At 39.3% G+C, this 16,763-nt stretch overlaps 1 protein-coding gene across 5 annotated transcripts in view; it reads right to left on the bottom strand.

Moving 5' to 3' along the window:
* Positions 1 to 16,763, bottom strand: part of VRK1 (VRK serine/threonine kinase 1) — a 93,179-nt gene that overhangs the window by 66,357 nt on the left and 10,059 nt on the right. For 4 of the 5 annotated variants that reach the window (XM_061182882.1, XM_061182878.1, XM_061182879.1 and 1 more), the window contains exon 2: positions 1,127 to 1,214. The exons of the other annotated variant lie outside the window; for it this stretch is intronic. In XM_061182882.1, coding sequence (XP_061038865.1) covers position 1,127 — 1 coding nt within the window. In that variant the 5' untranslated portion in view covers positions 1,128 to 1,214. The remainder of the gene's footprint in view (positions 1 to 1,126; positions 1,215 to 16,763) is intronic. 5 annotated transcript variants of the gene reach the window in all.

Below are 16,763 nucleotides of genomic sequence, written 5' to 3'. Positions count from 1 at the left end.
GACGAGACACTCATGATTCCATTGCACTAATCTGTGACGACAGCAGTCAAATAGCAGAAACCACTGGGGGGAGGAAATGACTATGAGTTGGAAGAAGAAGGTTTCTGGGGATCTGGTCATGTTCCATACCCCAGTCTGGGTGATATCTACACTGTATGTTCACATCATTAAAATTAATCAAGTTATACACTTATGATTTATTTCATTCTATTTCTTCATTTATGTAAAATTAACACAGTAAATTACACAAACCTTAAGTGTTATAACAGGGTCCAATCAGGAGAAAAAAAAAATGCACAAGTAACTTAAACAAGAACACTTAATATAAAAAACTATTAATTTCTAAAAGGTGGTTGACTATTAAAAGGGGTAAAAGAGAACTCCAAGGAATAGAAAAGGCAGGGAGCAGATACTATCTACAAGGTTAAGGGAGAGAACACAGAAATGAACTCTTCACTGGAAAGGCTGTGGCTACAGCCCACCGGGTGGCAGAGTTCTCTGGGGTGCCAGCTGGTCCACAGGAATCCACCCGCCGGGGTCCTGGTGGAAGCAAGATACTGCCTACCAGGGTACTAAAGAAAAGTCACAGAGAGTAAGCACGCTGGCATCCATACCTTAAGAGAGAAAAAAGAAAAAAGCACGCTACAACAGCAAGAGAAGCCCCTTCCCCACTCTGCCTGGCAGTGTCTCCCTCACCCTCTACTGACTAACCTAACCTTGTGTTGGAGAGGAAAACATGTTTACAGGGTCTAGTTCAAGTATCACCAACAGATCAAAAAAAAGTGTATTTGGAGTTGAGAAGCAATAAATTGATAACCTGCACAAATGTATACACAGGTTGACAAATGTTTGCACATGCATACACACTTGAGCACCAACCACCCTGATCAAGATAACAGAACATTTCATCATGCCATCAAGTGTCCTAGGGCCCTTTTCTGCCAACACCCATTCCTGTTCTTCCCAACAAAGGCCACTGGTTGTGCCCCTCGGGGTGGGCCACTTCCTTTGGAGAACCCTACTCTGCCAGTTTTGTCTGAGATGGGTCTCAGACCTGAGAGGGCCACCTTTCAGCATCCTCCCACAACCCTATCTGACCTTCACTGCACATGGCAGCCCCTCTTACTTTCTGGTTCAGAGTAAAAGAAGTCTCCGAGTTTCAGAGAATATGAAATCGATGTGTCTCAATCTCCTTGTTCCTTTTCAGAGGATTTCTGAAAAGAAGAAAGGAGAATTATTTAAAACCAGAAGTCCTTGCTCAGAAACTGTAATAAATAACATAACCATAAACATTTACCTCAGTAAAGAACTTAAAATACTCATTGGAATTAAACAATTGCTTTAGTACATTATAGGTTTCTCCTAATAATGAAACCAATACCTACATCAAGGTTTCTATTACAGAATAAAATGGAGGGCACAAACCTCTACCAAATTAAATCTTTCTGCATAATTTCTGCCCACGTGGAGCAAAGCAGGTTATGACGGCCAATCCAACAGAGAGATTTCAAAGAAAAGAAAGTTTACCGTCACTGACCATTACATAAACTGACCACTTCTTTTCCCACCGATATTAAATGAAATTCAGATGCAAGTGAAAAGCACATGCAAATGCAAATCAACACTGCCCTTTACTGAAATCACTCGCTGGTATATCCCATATTAGCATATTCACCAAAATTTAATTGTAAACAGAGTAATTATGGTACTGAAGTTATTAAATACACAAAGCAAGCTTGGAACTATACATATTCAAATAGAATTTCAGTGGCAGATCAACTTTTATATCTGAAACAATACCCTAATTAATAGTCAGCTCTGGTAATAAAATGGTCCTCTGTTTTTCAGATAACATTCCAAAAAAAGTTCTGCTGTGAATATTAAAAGTTTTGTGAAAAGAGTCTTAAAATTCCAATAGCTATATTTATCACAATATGGTACTGTATTTAGACAACTGGCATTTTCCAAGTCCTGGATTCAAGTTTGGAATATTTTTTTTAATCTTCTGCTGAGGAGAGAAAAAAGCTTGAATGAATCAAATAATGCCACTTACACTTAATGAGCTCTATGAATTAATCATACCCAAACTGGGAAATTACAATGCTGTATAAATCCTGTCACATACTGGATGACTAGTCATAAATTTTCCCTAAAACAGGTATGCACGTAAGTTCCTTTGAGGGGGTCATATATTTTTATGAAATTTTCTTTAAAGTCATAAGCTTCTCTGATGTTTTAAAACTGTATAGAGACACAGTGATTCAAGGATAATTTTCACCATGCCATTAACGTGGTACCAGCATATTCTCAACTGCACTCTTTGTAGTAGAAAGCACTTTCTCACCCTCCCCTATGTACACTTGGTGAAATCTTTTCCATATGCAAAGATCTAGCTCTTCTCTTTTTTTTTTTTTTTTTTTTTTTTAAAGTATTTGTTTTTATTTATTTATTTATGGCTGTGTTGGGTCTTCGTTTCTGTGCAAGGGCTTCCTCTAGTTGTGGCAAGCGGGGGCCACTCTTCATCGCGGTGCGCGGGCCTCTCACTATCGTGGCCTCTCTTGTTGCGGAGCACAGGCTCCAGACGCGCAGGCTCAGTAATTGTGGCTCACGGGCCTAGTTGCTCCGCGGCATGTGGGATCTTCCCAGACCAGGGCTCGAACCCGTGTCCCCTGCATTGGCAGGCAGATTCTCAACCACTGCGCCACCAGGGAAGCCCGCTCTTTTTTTTTTTTAAACATCTTTATTGGAGTATAATTGCTTTACAATGGTGTTAGTTTCTGCTTTATAACAAAGTGAATCAGTTATACATATACGTATGTCCGCATATCTCTTCCCTCTTGCATCTCCCTCCCTCCCACCCTCCCTATCCCACCCCTCTAGGTGGTCACAAAGCACCGAGCTGATCTCCCTGTGCTATGCGGCTGCTTCCCAAAAAAAATGCTCATGAAGAACCTAGGGGCAAGACGGGAATAAAGATGCAGACCTACTAGAGAATGGACTTGAGGATACGGGGAGAGGGAAGGGTAAGCTGGGACAAAGTGAGAGAGTGGCACGGACATATACACACTACCAAACGTTAAGATCTAGCTCTTCTGCAGTCAGATATGACCTCTGAAGCTTCAGCACTGTTCTTACCTCTTATTGCATTTGATAAATGTTCCCTGTAAGTTTATGAGCTCACTAGGTAAGAGAGCTGTCTTACAATACACTGCACTTGGTAGGATTTCAATAAATGCGTAAAATTATACAGCAGAAAGGTTAAGTTTCTTTTCCTCAAGTACCTGACATCTAACTTTATCCTTAATATATAATGCCATTCCTTTTAAAAGCCCAGCAACTGAAATCCATGTTGAACCCTATTTATTCTCCTCAAAACTGTAATTCCCCCTCCTAACTCATAACTCTCAACAGATGACCTCATCTGCTGGTTTAGAGAAAAAGCCACAAACTTCAAGTGGGAATTCCTTTTATCTTTCCAAGACTCAAACCTACAAACCACCTGCACCCACTTCAGGCCTAACTTTACATCCATTCTATCCTCCTTCTGTGATCACAATTTAGGGAAGCCCTCCTCCTCCATCAAACATCAGCTCCTTCTTCACCTGCATCCCATCCCCCCCAACGTCCTGACATAAACTATTAATTAACCCCTCTGTCAAATATTCAACATCTCCCTCAACTAGATCCTTCCCATCAGCTTTTAAATATGCTCATGGCTTGCCCACTGGGGAAAAAAAAAATGTTTTTTAATCCCCCTCCACTATCATCCTAACTTTCTTCTCCCTTTCAGTACCAAACCTGTACTTATGAACGTGTCCTTTCTCCTCACTCTCCCCACAACTCACTCCATCTGGCCTCTCCCTTCACAAGTCCACCAAACTACTCTTGCTCAGGGCACTAAAGCCGACGACCCGACAAATCATCTCCTTGGCTCCGCTCATTTCCCAGCAGTGCTCAACACTGTTGTTAATTCTTTCGTTCTTGAAACATTCTCTTCCTTTTGCTTTCACAATACAACACTCCACTGGTTTTCACTCTACTGTTTCCGGCCACTCACAGTCTAGGTATTTTGGGAGACACAACAGTGAGTAACAGCTCGTTCTTTCAAGGATTTTGTCCCACTTTTTGATGTATAGTTTTCCAGGATTGTATCATGCTAAAAATGCAGACCATCGTACATGGTCTTACACCAAATACATCAAAATACACATTCTATAAGAATAAATTACATAAAAGAAAAACATGCCATTAAATAAAATTAAGACCTCTGGAAATAAAATTAATAGCTTTAAAATTAAGATGGAGGCATACACAGAAAATATAATTGATTGATAGGAATATTCCTTTAAGCTAACAGATCTGAAAAGAGTTGATAGTGTCGAAGAGATATGTGCACACCCATGTTTAGAGCAGCACTATTCACAACCACCAAAATGTGGAAGCAACCTAGGTGTCTGCCCACGGGTAAATGGATAAACAAAATGTGGTACACGTGTACAACACAGTATTATGCAGCCTTAAAAAGGAAGGAAATTCTGACTCATGTTATAACATGGAGGTACAAATACAAGTGGTATTATTTCAAAGATTGTTCTTATACATGCTAATTACATAAATCTACTTGTTTTCACAGCAGTAAATAAAGGTTAACTGTGAATTATGTGAACTTATGAAGAAGAGTAATGATTTGTTCATTCATTCACTCAGCAAACATTTACTGATAATCTGCCACAGGCCAAGCACTTGTTCTAGGCACTAGCTATACTTCAAGGAACAAAACAAAGGTCCTACCTTTTGACACTTATATTCTAGAAGAAAGAGACAGATAATAAAAGCTAACATAATGGGTAAGTTTTAGAGAATGGGTAATATTTTAGAGAATGTAGATGCTATGTTTCAAAAAAGAAGAAAGTAGAGCAGGTTGTGGGGAGGGGATAGAGGACGGGGAGAGCAAGGTGACCGGGGGCAGCGTGCAGTATTAACGGAGAGGTCACGGTCAGCCCCACTGAGGAGGTGAGATCTGAGCAAAGATGGGAAGGAGGCCACGTGAGTATCTGAGGCAGATATCCTAGGCAGAGGGATGAGTGGTGCAAAGACCCTAAGTTAGGAGCGTGCCCCGCAACCAGAGAAGAGTAAGGATGCCAGTGTGACTGGTGTGGACTGAGCAAGGGGAAAGAAGGAGGAGAAGTCAGAGAGGGAACACGGGAGCAACAGATCAAGTGGAGCCCCGGGAGCCACCATAAGGACTCTGACTTCAGCAAAAGGGTAAACATAATATTTGGAACGGGTTTATACTTGCATTTTAATTCACAGTCCTTCAAATCAATCAAAATGAAGTCAAAATGAATCAAAATGAAAATTATACTCTGAACACTCAAGAAGAATTCTCCCACTGACCAATTTCTCACCAAAATTTTTACTTTTTTTTATATTTCTGGCTAACGTGTATTATTCCATCCTCAAAATCCATTTCATCTCAAGGTTAAACTTGATATCACGATTACCAAAATCTTAAGTGCCACTGTCACTAAAGTCACCTCAAGGTAGGAATGGGTTTTATAATGGATCAACTTCCATTTCTCAAAAGTACAGGATAGGACTAGGCCCTATTCTCCCTTTAACTTTAAGTTATTTGGTAGTGCTACTAGAGTAGATGGTTGCAACTTTTTGACAAGAAATATAAAACTTTTACCATTCTATGCCTCCTTTTAAATTTAAAATAAAAATAATACTCAATCCCACAGAATTCTATATTATTACAATTCACAGTGTCTGCTTCATTAATTCATTTACTCAACGAATATTTACTGAGCACATACTCTGTGCCAGGAACTGTCTAGAAGATGGGAATAAAGCAGTGAACAAATCAGACAAAAATCTCTGCCCTCGTTGAGCTAATACTTTGTTTAGGAGAGACAGATAATTTTTTTCAAAATTAAAACATAAGCTACGTCCAATGGTAATAAGTGCTAAAGGAAAAACATAATAAAGCAGGGACAAGGGTGGGGGGGCAGAGATGAAACCGAAAAGATGATCTGGTAAAGCCTCACAAGAAAGTGACATTTAGGCAAAGACGTGTAAATAAAGTGAGTGAAGTCAGCCATGCAGTGATCTAGAGGAAGAGCACCCCACACGAGGCAGCAGCAAGTGCAGAGGCCTAAGGCCAGGACATGCCCAGCCTGTCCTAGCAGCAGCAAGGTGGCTGGTGCATCTGGCAGAGAATGAGCCCGGGGAGAACACTAGCTGGTGTCAGAGACATAAAAGGGCAAGGTGTGGCCAGCACGTCCAACATGCAGGCCCCTGTAAGGACACTGACTTTGAATCTAAGTGAGATGGGAAATCATGGGAAGGTTTGGAGCAGAGAAGTGGCATGCTCTGACTCAGGTTTTCAAAGGATCACTCTGGTTGATGCATCAAACAGACTGGAAGGGGGCAAGGCAGAAACAGCTACCAGTTATTACAATGGTGTTGCTACTGGAATAACCGCTGACTGCATTCATCCTTACTGAATAGTAAGGATGTCAATTTTTTACAAACTGAACTGATTTTAAGCCGCTAAAGAGAGGAGTACAGAAGAACGTAAGAGGTTTTTTAAACGTTTTTTAACTTTACACAAGCTACTCACCCCCAGAAAAACAAGTCTACAGCGCCAAGTAGAAACAATCAATATTAGTGGCAGATGGTCTAGGAAACATGCTGATCATCTCATGTTCTAGATTTTCTAAGTTCTATCTTTATGGCAATTTAGTTCACCAGGAAATTAAACATTTGAACTCATTTATTCCAAAGGCATTTATAAAACACCTCCAGAATATGTGCTGGAAACTGTGCTAGGGACTGGAAATATAAACACAAACAAAACGCAACCTTTGGCTTCAAGAAGCTGCACTTAGCTTCATGCAAAAACACCATCACACAGTTATGATTTAATATTATACCATCAGCTTCAAACAAGGGTCAATAAAAAGCCCTCCAGGTAAAGAATGTTTCTGAATCCTCTGATAAAACTATTTATTAAAGACAGTGAACAGTTGTACACATCAACTCTATTTGTTTCAGGGTGGGAAAAAAGTGCCTCTTTCAGTGATGCAAGTTTTTAAGATATTAAGAGCTATGAAACTCCTGTTTCCCCTTTTTCAGTGAGTGCCTGGAAGTTCAGAGCAAAAGTATAAATTCGATTACATAACTACCCATTGTCAGAGGCAGTAACTCTCAATCCTGGCTATACATCACGGTTACCAGTGGAACGCCGAAACAGTAAAGGCCCTACTCCACAAGAGCCCCAGCATCTTCTATTTTAATCCTGCACTGGGGGTTGTGATGCACAGCCTGGACCACTGATCTAGATACGGTCATCCCTCAGTATCCTCAGGGGACTGGTTCCTAGACCCCCTTGGATACCAAAATCCACTCAAGTCCCTTACATAAAATGGCAGAGTATTTGCACATATTCTACACACATCCTTCCATACACTTTAAATCCTAACTAGATTACTTATAATACCTAACACAATGTAAATGCTATGTAAATAACTGTCCACGTGGCAAATACAAGTTTTGCTTTTTGGAATTTTCTGGAAATTTTTTCTCAAGTATTTTTGATCTGCAGTTAGCTGAATTCACAGTTGATTGAACCTGTGGATGCAGAACCCACAGACACAGAGGCCAACTGTATTCCGGTACATCTTCCTTTCTTCATTAAGTCATTCATTTTCAATGTAAGGGCTCTATTACATACAACTCTATTGTATTAGAGGATTTTAGAAGTTGGGTAAAAAATATAAAATAGTGAATGAACAATTCAGAAGGAGCCCCCCCAAAAAACACCCTTTTCCCATCCCATCATATCCCAGGCCAAAAACATTTATTCATATTTCAAACTTATTTGAAAATAAGAAGTAATTACAGGGCTTCCCTGGTGGCACAGTGGTTAAGAATCCACCTGCCAACGCAGGGGACATGGGTTCGAGCCCTAGTCCGGGAAGATCCCACTTGCCGCGGAGCAACTAAGTCCGTGCGCCACAACTACTGAGCCTGCGCTCTAGAGCCCGCGAGCCACAACTACTGAAGCCCGCGTGCCTAGAGCCCGTGCACTGCAACAAGAGAAGCCACTGCAATGAGAAGCCTGCGCACCGCAACGTACAGTAGCCCCCGCTCGCCGCAACTAGAGAAAAGCCTGCGCGCAGCAACGAAGACCCAATGCAGCCAAAAATAAATAAATAAATTTTAAAAAAAAAGAAGTAATTACATATTTTGGTGTAAATGGCTTCCTACCAATCTACAGTAAGTCAAAGAATAAAAGCAAATAGGAGATAATCAGTCAACAAAGAACTTCATCACCTCTTTTGCTAAATTACATTGTGAACAATTTGAAAGCAATACATCTAAGGACGGTCCTCTTACAAATGAGCCAGCTAATCAGAAGTTGATTAATGCATTGGATTAGTGCTAAGAAATCATATGAAAAATAAAATACAGAATCTTGAGTTTATATAGCCACTTTGCAACAATACACAGGGCCTTCTTCACATATTTACTTCATTTTGTCCCCACAAATCCTACAGTTGAGATAGAACTATAAGGATGACCACAGGAATAAAAGTAGAGTTACTACCAATACCATTTAACACAAACAACTGAGACACAGGAAGGTTAACTCTGAGTTCTGTTAGGGACACCCAATCAGTCCCCTGGTTTCACTCAGAGAACCAGGCATATCAATAAAAGTATGAAAAACATTCACAGCTGTATGGTACCCTTAGTAACACTAACAAAATAAGAGTCAAATGTAACACAACAAACCATGAGAATTTAGAAGTGAACCTCCAGAGATAATGATCCCATCAATTCATAGATTTATTTCTGAAAAACATTAAGCTAAACTCAAACTGTGATACAATCTTTAGAAGCAATTGTCACACTAGTCATGTTTTCACACCTAACCTGGAAAGAACTAGGTGAAGACTCAAACTTCTAACTTGGAAAAACACAGTAGATATCTTCACAGGAAAAAAATTTCTTCCTAGTCAGATTTTTTAAACTTGTATTAAAAAAATGATTAACATTAGATTATAAAAAGTTTTGGTATAGTGAATAAAATGTTTAAAATACAGTATCAAATGTACTTCTTCAACTTTTATTTCCTTTAAATGATTTCCAAAAGTTCTAAAAGAGGAAGACTAACTGCAGAATTAATTTTTAACTGAGAACACGTAGTATGGTACAATTTCAAACACAATCCCAAGATACCTCACTGCCACCACTTCCCCCCAAAAAGGAACGATTTCATGAAGTTTTTGCTGTGCACTTCTTCTGACTTTTGATGCAGTGATTAAAAGATCCATCCATGGAGTCCTAACAGGTCTCCACGAACCAACCATGAAGAAGACACTACAGTAATATTTAGAAAACTTCCTGCTCTGCCCAGGCAAAGGCATCAAATCTAAGAGAAGAACAAGCTTGAAGATGCTGACCTCAAAGGGAGGTGGGTGCCTGGCTCCTTGACCCATAAGCCCTACAAAAAGAGATAAAAGGAATTTTTTTTTTTAATTAAATTTATTTATTATTTATTTTTGGCTGCGCTGGGTCTTTGCTGCTGCGTGCGGGCTTTCTCTAGTTGTGGTGAGCGGGGGCTACTCTTTGTTGCAGTGCATGGGCCTCTCACTGCAGTGGCTTCTCTTGTTGCGGAGCACGGGCTCTAGGCGCACGGGCTTCAGTAGTTGTGGCACGCGGGCTCAGTAGTTGTGGCCTGCAGGCTCTAGAGCGCAGGCTCAGTAGTTGTGGCGCACGGGCTTCATTGCTCCGCGGCATGTGGGATCTTCCCGGACCAGGGCTCAAACCCGTGTCCCCTGCACTGGCAGGCGGATTCTTAACCACTGCGCCACCGGGGAAGTCCCGGAACACTTCTTTATGTAAAGCAATCACAGGAATTTTTCTAAAATTAGAAATTTTGAACTATATTGCTAATATTTTTTATAACATTTAGCACACTTTGACAATCTTGTAAATGACAGATTTCCCATTAGTTCTCCTATTTGGGGCGGGGGGGGGAGGGGCGGGTTGCAAAATTAACTACCAAACATTGCTCGTGGTTAATTCTCCGGGTGTTCAGTATTAAATCTCCGCAAGATAGCTACTGAACAACATCTTTCCTTATATATTCTTGCAGCAAGGCTCAAAGGAAGACTATTTCTAAATACTCTAAAGGAAATTAGGATGACCAAATAATCAAAGTAAATCAGAAGAGTACTATAGACATTAAAAAATTCTGCATGAAAACATAAAAGAACTTTGCAGAATCTCAGAAACAAGAAGGGTTTTCTAAGCAACACACAAAATAAAACACATAAGGCCTAAAGAAAACTGATAAATTCGACAAAAATTCTCCACAGGTTAAAAAATACCATAAACAAATTCAAAAGACAAATAAAAAACACCTACAGGACATATGACAAAAGGCTAATTTTCTCAGTACATATTAAAGAATCCTTTAAATTATAAGAAAAAAAAGACAGAAGCCCAGCAGAAAAATGGGAAAGTGACACAGAGAGGCAAATTCATGGAAAAAGAAATACAAATGACCTAAAAAAAAAACTTTATTAGAGAAATTTTCAAATGCATACAAAGTAGAGAAGTGATATAATGAACTCCCATGTACACATCACCCAGTTTCAACAATTATCCACACATCGCCAGTTTGTTTCCTCTGTATAAACAATCCACTAGCCCCTCCCAAGATTAGTTCAAAGCTCACCTCAAACATATCATTTCATGTGTAAATTTTTCTAACAGGGACTTTTTAAAAATACACTCACCATATATCATTGTCACACCTAATAAAATTAACAATTCCTTAATATCACCTAATAAGTGTTCAAATCTCCCCAACTTTCTTTTAAAAAAAAAGTCTTAGAGTTGATTTTTTAGTCACTGTAACTGGCTGATGTGTCTTTGAATCTCTTTAACGGACAAGTGCCACCTCTCTCTTTTATTTTTTTTCCTTCCCCTTGTCATTTGTCCTGTAAAATTTCCCACACTTTGAATTTTGCTGATTATCTTAAAATTGTCACGTAACCTTTTCTCCTATATTTTTTGTTATTGCAGTTGCTCAAAGTGTCGTATCTCTGGTGTCTGCCTTTCAGCAATAGACCACCAGGAACAAACCTGTAGTTAAATAAGTTGGGAGAACACACACCACAGGAACAGTGGGGCATCTCTTAAGAGAATGTTGTAAAGAATGTATGATAGGATTTGGGCTTTGGTTGGGTAATTTGGGGGAGGGCTAGGGAAGCAGGAATTTCTCTAGTTTCTCTTGGATGTGGTTAGAAAGTGGGGTAATTCTATGTTGGGTATCTCAATAAATCTTATCTGAGGGGAGACTAGAACCAAGATAAAGCGGTAATTGGTAAAGAAGCTGCGGTCACTCATTCTGGCCAAGTATTTTGTGGGTGGCAGCAACCTTGCTTTTGTTTGTGCTCTGTCTCATTTTTCCGTGCTCTCAGAGAAACTTTGAGGCATTCTGTGAGATTGTTTATGTTTAAATGGAGAACAGCGCGGCCTAGCGGTGACACCAGGCCAGCTTCTGAGTGCCAGGGCCGCCCTTCTCCTTTTTCTTTTGCACTAGACAATGAAGCCCTTCAAGTTGACCACCGTGTCCCTCTTACTCGACCCCAATAGTGCTGGATATTTTCCTTGCCTCACAACCGTGGATAGGTAAGTTAACAGGGCCAAGATTCAAAAAATATGTATGGCAAGTGTAATTTTTGCAAAAATGCCTTTTTTGCTAATTAACTTCGAAGTATTGAGAGTGTGCATACTGCAGAATCATTTGCAAAATGAAACGTCTTAAGGTGGTAAAATATTTGCTTTAATGACTAATAATGTAAATGTCATAAAAAGAGTATAAAAGACAAAACAGAAACATATTCAATGTTACTATAAATACACAGCCTAACTATTAAATAAAAAGGATGACTTCCAATGATCAAGAGGACAAAATAATGAAATAAATAACTGATGTAAAGCTCTTCAGAAAAAAGTGTTTAGTTGTTGTTTTACTAATACAAAATGTTGACAAAAATTCAGTTGAAAAACCTTGATGTGATAAACCACTGCAGAATATATGAAAAAATAGTTAAGAAAATAATGTATAAAAATAGTACCATTATGAGACTATAAAAGGATCTATTCCAATAACTAGCAGATGTACATTTTCCCGTCTAAGGTATTCCAGTTATGTATTTTGCCAATGGAGGCTGCTGCCAAGAGAATGCAAAAGGGCTTGAGAATACTCTCAACCCTCCTGCTCATTATAGAAAGAATGAATGGTCCCTGAACAAAACAGAAGAAAAACAAAGGAAGGAAAACCAAGGAAAAACATGTTTCTAGTTGAAAATAAATCAAAGTGAACATTAAAAGGTTACTGAACTCAATAATAAAAAGGCAACCCAATTTAAAAATGGACAAAGGATCTGAATAGACACTTCTCAAAACAGATAAACAACTGGCCGATAAGCACACAAAAATATGCTCGACCTCACTGGTCATTAAGAGAAATAAAGATCAAAACCGCAAAGAGATACCACTTCACACACGCTACCATGGGTATAAACAAAAAGACAGAAAACCACAAGTACTGGGGAAGATTTGGGGAGATCTTCATTGCTACTGAAAATGTAAAATGGTGCAGTCACTTTGGAAAACAGTTTGGCAGTTCCTAAAAAAAAGTTAAACACAGAGTTACCACATGACCCAGCAATTCCACTGGTACATATATACTCAAGAGAAATGAAAACATATGTCCACACAAAAACTTGTGCATAAATGTTCACAGACAGCAGCATTACTCATAATAGTCCAAAAGTGGAAACAACTCAAATGTCCTTCGACGGATGACTGGATAAATAAAATGTGACATACCCATACGCTGGGATTTTATTCAGCAATAAAAAGAAACGAAGCACTGATTCATGCTACAACATGGATGAACCTTAAAAACATACTAAGTGAAAGAAGCTAGTCACAAAAGACCACATATTGTATGACTCCAATTATGTAAAATTTCGAGAATAGGTAAATTTATAGAGACAAAAGCAGGTAAGTCGTTTCTTAGGGCTCTGGGGGCCGGGGGGCAGTGGGTGATGGCAGAAAATGGAGAGTGACTGCTACTTGGTAGGGGAGTTCTCTCAGGGTTGATGAAAATATTCTAAAATTAGATTATGGCTACAGTCCTCTGAATATACTAACACTGAACAATACCTTTTAAATGAGTGAACTGTATGATAAACGAACTGTATCTCAATAAAGCTTATTTTTTAAAAAAAGATTAATGAGAGGGAAAATGTGATATCAATGACAAAGGAAGGAAGAGTAGCTATCCTGAAGTTATGACATTCTGTGTAAAGAAATTATACCTTCTGAAAGAAGGGTAGAAATCACCCCAACGCAGGCTACTAAGAACACAGAGGAACCAGCAAAGGGTGCACTTTGTCACGTTGCCAGTGTGGTTCACGGACTACTCCACTGAAGAGCACAAGTACAGCATGCAGCCATGTGGAGGATATGCCACTTTCCAGAGCACACATGCAACATGAGAGAGAATTCACTGAGACTAGAACTCATTTGATCATGAATGACTTCTGCTGATTCCTGAAACTCTGCATTGTTATCTGTGATTCTCAGAAGTTCAAGTAGGAAACTGAAGGAAAGGACAAGAGAAATGAATAGTATATGTATATGACATTCAAAAATGGAATTAGTGTCCTGAGCCATGGCTTACTAAAACAGAATGATGAGCTCCTGGCAAGGGACAGAGAAGATCAGAAGAACATGTGCGGGGGCGAGGACTTACAGCGTGATCAAGGAAGCTCTTTCATCAGTAGCTTAGATGACAATCTAGATGGCATACTCATCACTGGTGATAACATACAGCTGGGAGAGATCAAGAACACATCAGATAACAGAAACGAGTTCCAAGAAGATTCTGATAGGCCTAAATAAAACTAAACTAGGGAGAATAATCTAACAAACTAGAGCCAGGATGAAAATCAGAAAACATTTCATTCAAATCCTTCATTTTGCAGGTGAAGCTGAGGCCACAAGGGTTTAATAACATGTCCAAGTTCAGAAGGTGCATTAAAGGTAGATTAAGGCTGAGAATACAGGAACCCTAACTCCCAGGCTGGTGTTCACCTGACCCAATGCTACCTGCTACTACTCGTACAGGTAAGCATATGGGGAGAAAGGGAACCTTGACCCTTACCTCACAACACACAAAAATCAACTCCTGGAAACCGAGACCTAAATGTGAAAGGTAAGATGATAAAACGTCTTGAAGATAACATAAGAAAATATCTTCATGACCACAGAGTAGCAAAAACTTTTTAAACAAGACACAGAAAACACTAGCCATAAAGGAAAAGATGGGTAAACTGAAATTGATTAAAATTTAGAATTTCAGTTCATCAACAAGACACAAGAGTGAAATGGCAAGTCATAGATGGAAAGAGATTTTTACAATTCATATTTTCAACAAAGGATTCATATCCAGAATATACAAAACTCCAACATTTCAATAAGAAAAAAGACAACCCAGTTTGTTAAAAATGGGCAAAAGCCTTGGAACAGGCACTTTACAACACAGGATACCTAAAAGGCTAATAGCATATGAAACGGTGCTCAAGTCACTAGTTATCAGGGAAATGCCAATTAAACCACAATGAAATCAACACAACCACAGAATGGTTAAAAAAATTTTTTTTAATGTTTAAATGACAGTACCAAGTGGAAGTGAAGTTGCAGAGCAATGGGAACTCTCAGTTTGCTGGTAGGAATATGAATTGGTACAATCATTTTGGACAACTGTTTGGGAGTAACTACCTATTAAAGCTAAAGATACATATGCACTATGACTCGCAACTCTACTCTTAGCTCTACACTCGACTAAAATGAATATATATATGAAGCAAGAGATATGAACAAGAATGTTTACAGCAGCATTATTCATTAACTGCTCCAAAGTAGAGACTATTCAAATATCCATCTACAACAGAATGGATCAATTGTGGTCTATAATTTGTGGCGGTTTTTAAAAACGGTCACAAATTTTTTGACACACCTTCCATAAAGATGTGAGGTCTAAGTTCCCTCCCCTTGAATCCAGGCAGGCTTGTGTCTATTTCAACCAACAGGGTATAGTGGAAGTGATGTTATGTGACTTCCGAGGATAAGTCACTCTCGGGAAGCTTCCTCTGGGAACCCAGCCAACGTGCTTGAAGAGCCAAAGCCTCGTGGAGAATCTGCAACCAGGGCACAGCCACCCTTATAGCAACCACTATACTAGTGATAAGGTGATAAAACTTAGTCCCAAAACAGAAGAGGAAGAATATGCACTGAAGAAAATAAATATAACACCAACCTAGGCCCCTACACATGCAATGTCCAATTTAAGCTTGGTTTCTTATTACAAGGACCCAGAATGAGGATGCAGGAGCTCATCTCCAAATTGTTGTGATTTTATCCAGTACCAGAGAGACTGTGCTCACTGGACATTTCCTAAACCTCCTCTCCTTCTCAAAGGAATCTCTGCTTCTGGAAACAAACATTAACCTTCCTCTGGTTATATATGATCATCAACCCCATTACAGGCTTTTCAGCAGCAAAATCTGAACACTATCCAAACAGTCCACCATGGACTCAAAAGTTGCAAAGAAGCGAAGCAAGTTTCAAGTAGAAGTTTCTGACTCCATTCAAACTGTTTTAGATATACCACTGGAAAAATAAAATAGACACTTTCAAAAAAAAAAACAAAAAAACAAGTTAGGTGCTCTGATCAACAATCTCAGATGAGGATTTCTCTGGTGGCGCAGTGGTTAAGAGTCCACCTGCCAATGCAGGGGACACGGGTTCAAGCCCTGGTCCGGGAAGATCCCACATGCCGTGGAGCAACTAAGCCCATGCGCCACAACTACTGAGCCTGTGCTCTAGAGCCCGCGAACCACAACTACTGAGCCCACGTGCCGCAACTACTGAAGCCTGCGCGCCTAGAGCCCGTGCTCCACAACAAGAGAAGCCACCACAATGAGAAGCCCGTGCAGCAACGAAGAGCCAACGCAGCCAAAAATAAATAAATAAATGTATAAAAAATAAAAAATTAATATGGTTGTTGTTTAATCCCAAGTAAGTTTGGAGTGCTGTGTTATGTAGTAATCAATAACCAAAACTAATGTATTATGCAATAGTAGATAACCAGAACTACAGAGCTATTAAAAAAAAACACATACACACACAACATACTATATGCAACAACATGGATGAATCTCAGATACAATGTTGAATAAAAGAAGCCTGGTTAAAAGGAGTACATAATATAATTCCATGTACATATAAGTTCAAAACCAGGCAAAACTAAGCTATAGTTATAGAAGTCAGACGAGTGGTTTCCAGTGTGGGAATAATTACTAGAAAGGGACACAATAGAGACTTCTGGAGTGCTAGAATAGCAAATGTCTTGATCTTGGTGGTAATTATAGTGTGTTCACTATGTTAAAAAAAAAGAAAAAAAATCATTGCGCTAGCTAAGATTTATGCACTCTTCCCACTATGTATTTTTTTGAATCAGTAGAACTTGGTAACCTAACAGTTAAGGGTATGAAGGCAAAATAAAGAATGACTCTAAGTTTTCAGGCATAATTGACTAGGTAATGCCATTAACTGAACAGTTAAACCATGGGGCAAATAAAAACAGAAGCAGAAAGCAAAGACAA

This window comes from Eubalaena glacialis, chromosome 2, assembly GCF_028564815.1.
Source record: "Eubalaena glacialis isolate mEubGla1 chromosome 2, mEubGla1.1.hap2.+ XY, whole genome shotgun sequence".
Classification (NCBI taxonomy): domain Eukaryota; kingdom Metazoa; phylum Chordata; class Mammalia; order Artiodactyla; family Balaenidae; genus Eubalaena; species Eubalaena glacialis.
Note: the sequence above shows the minus strand (reverse complement) of the source record. Positions and strands in the feature narration are given on the sequence as shown.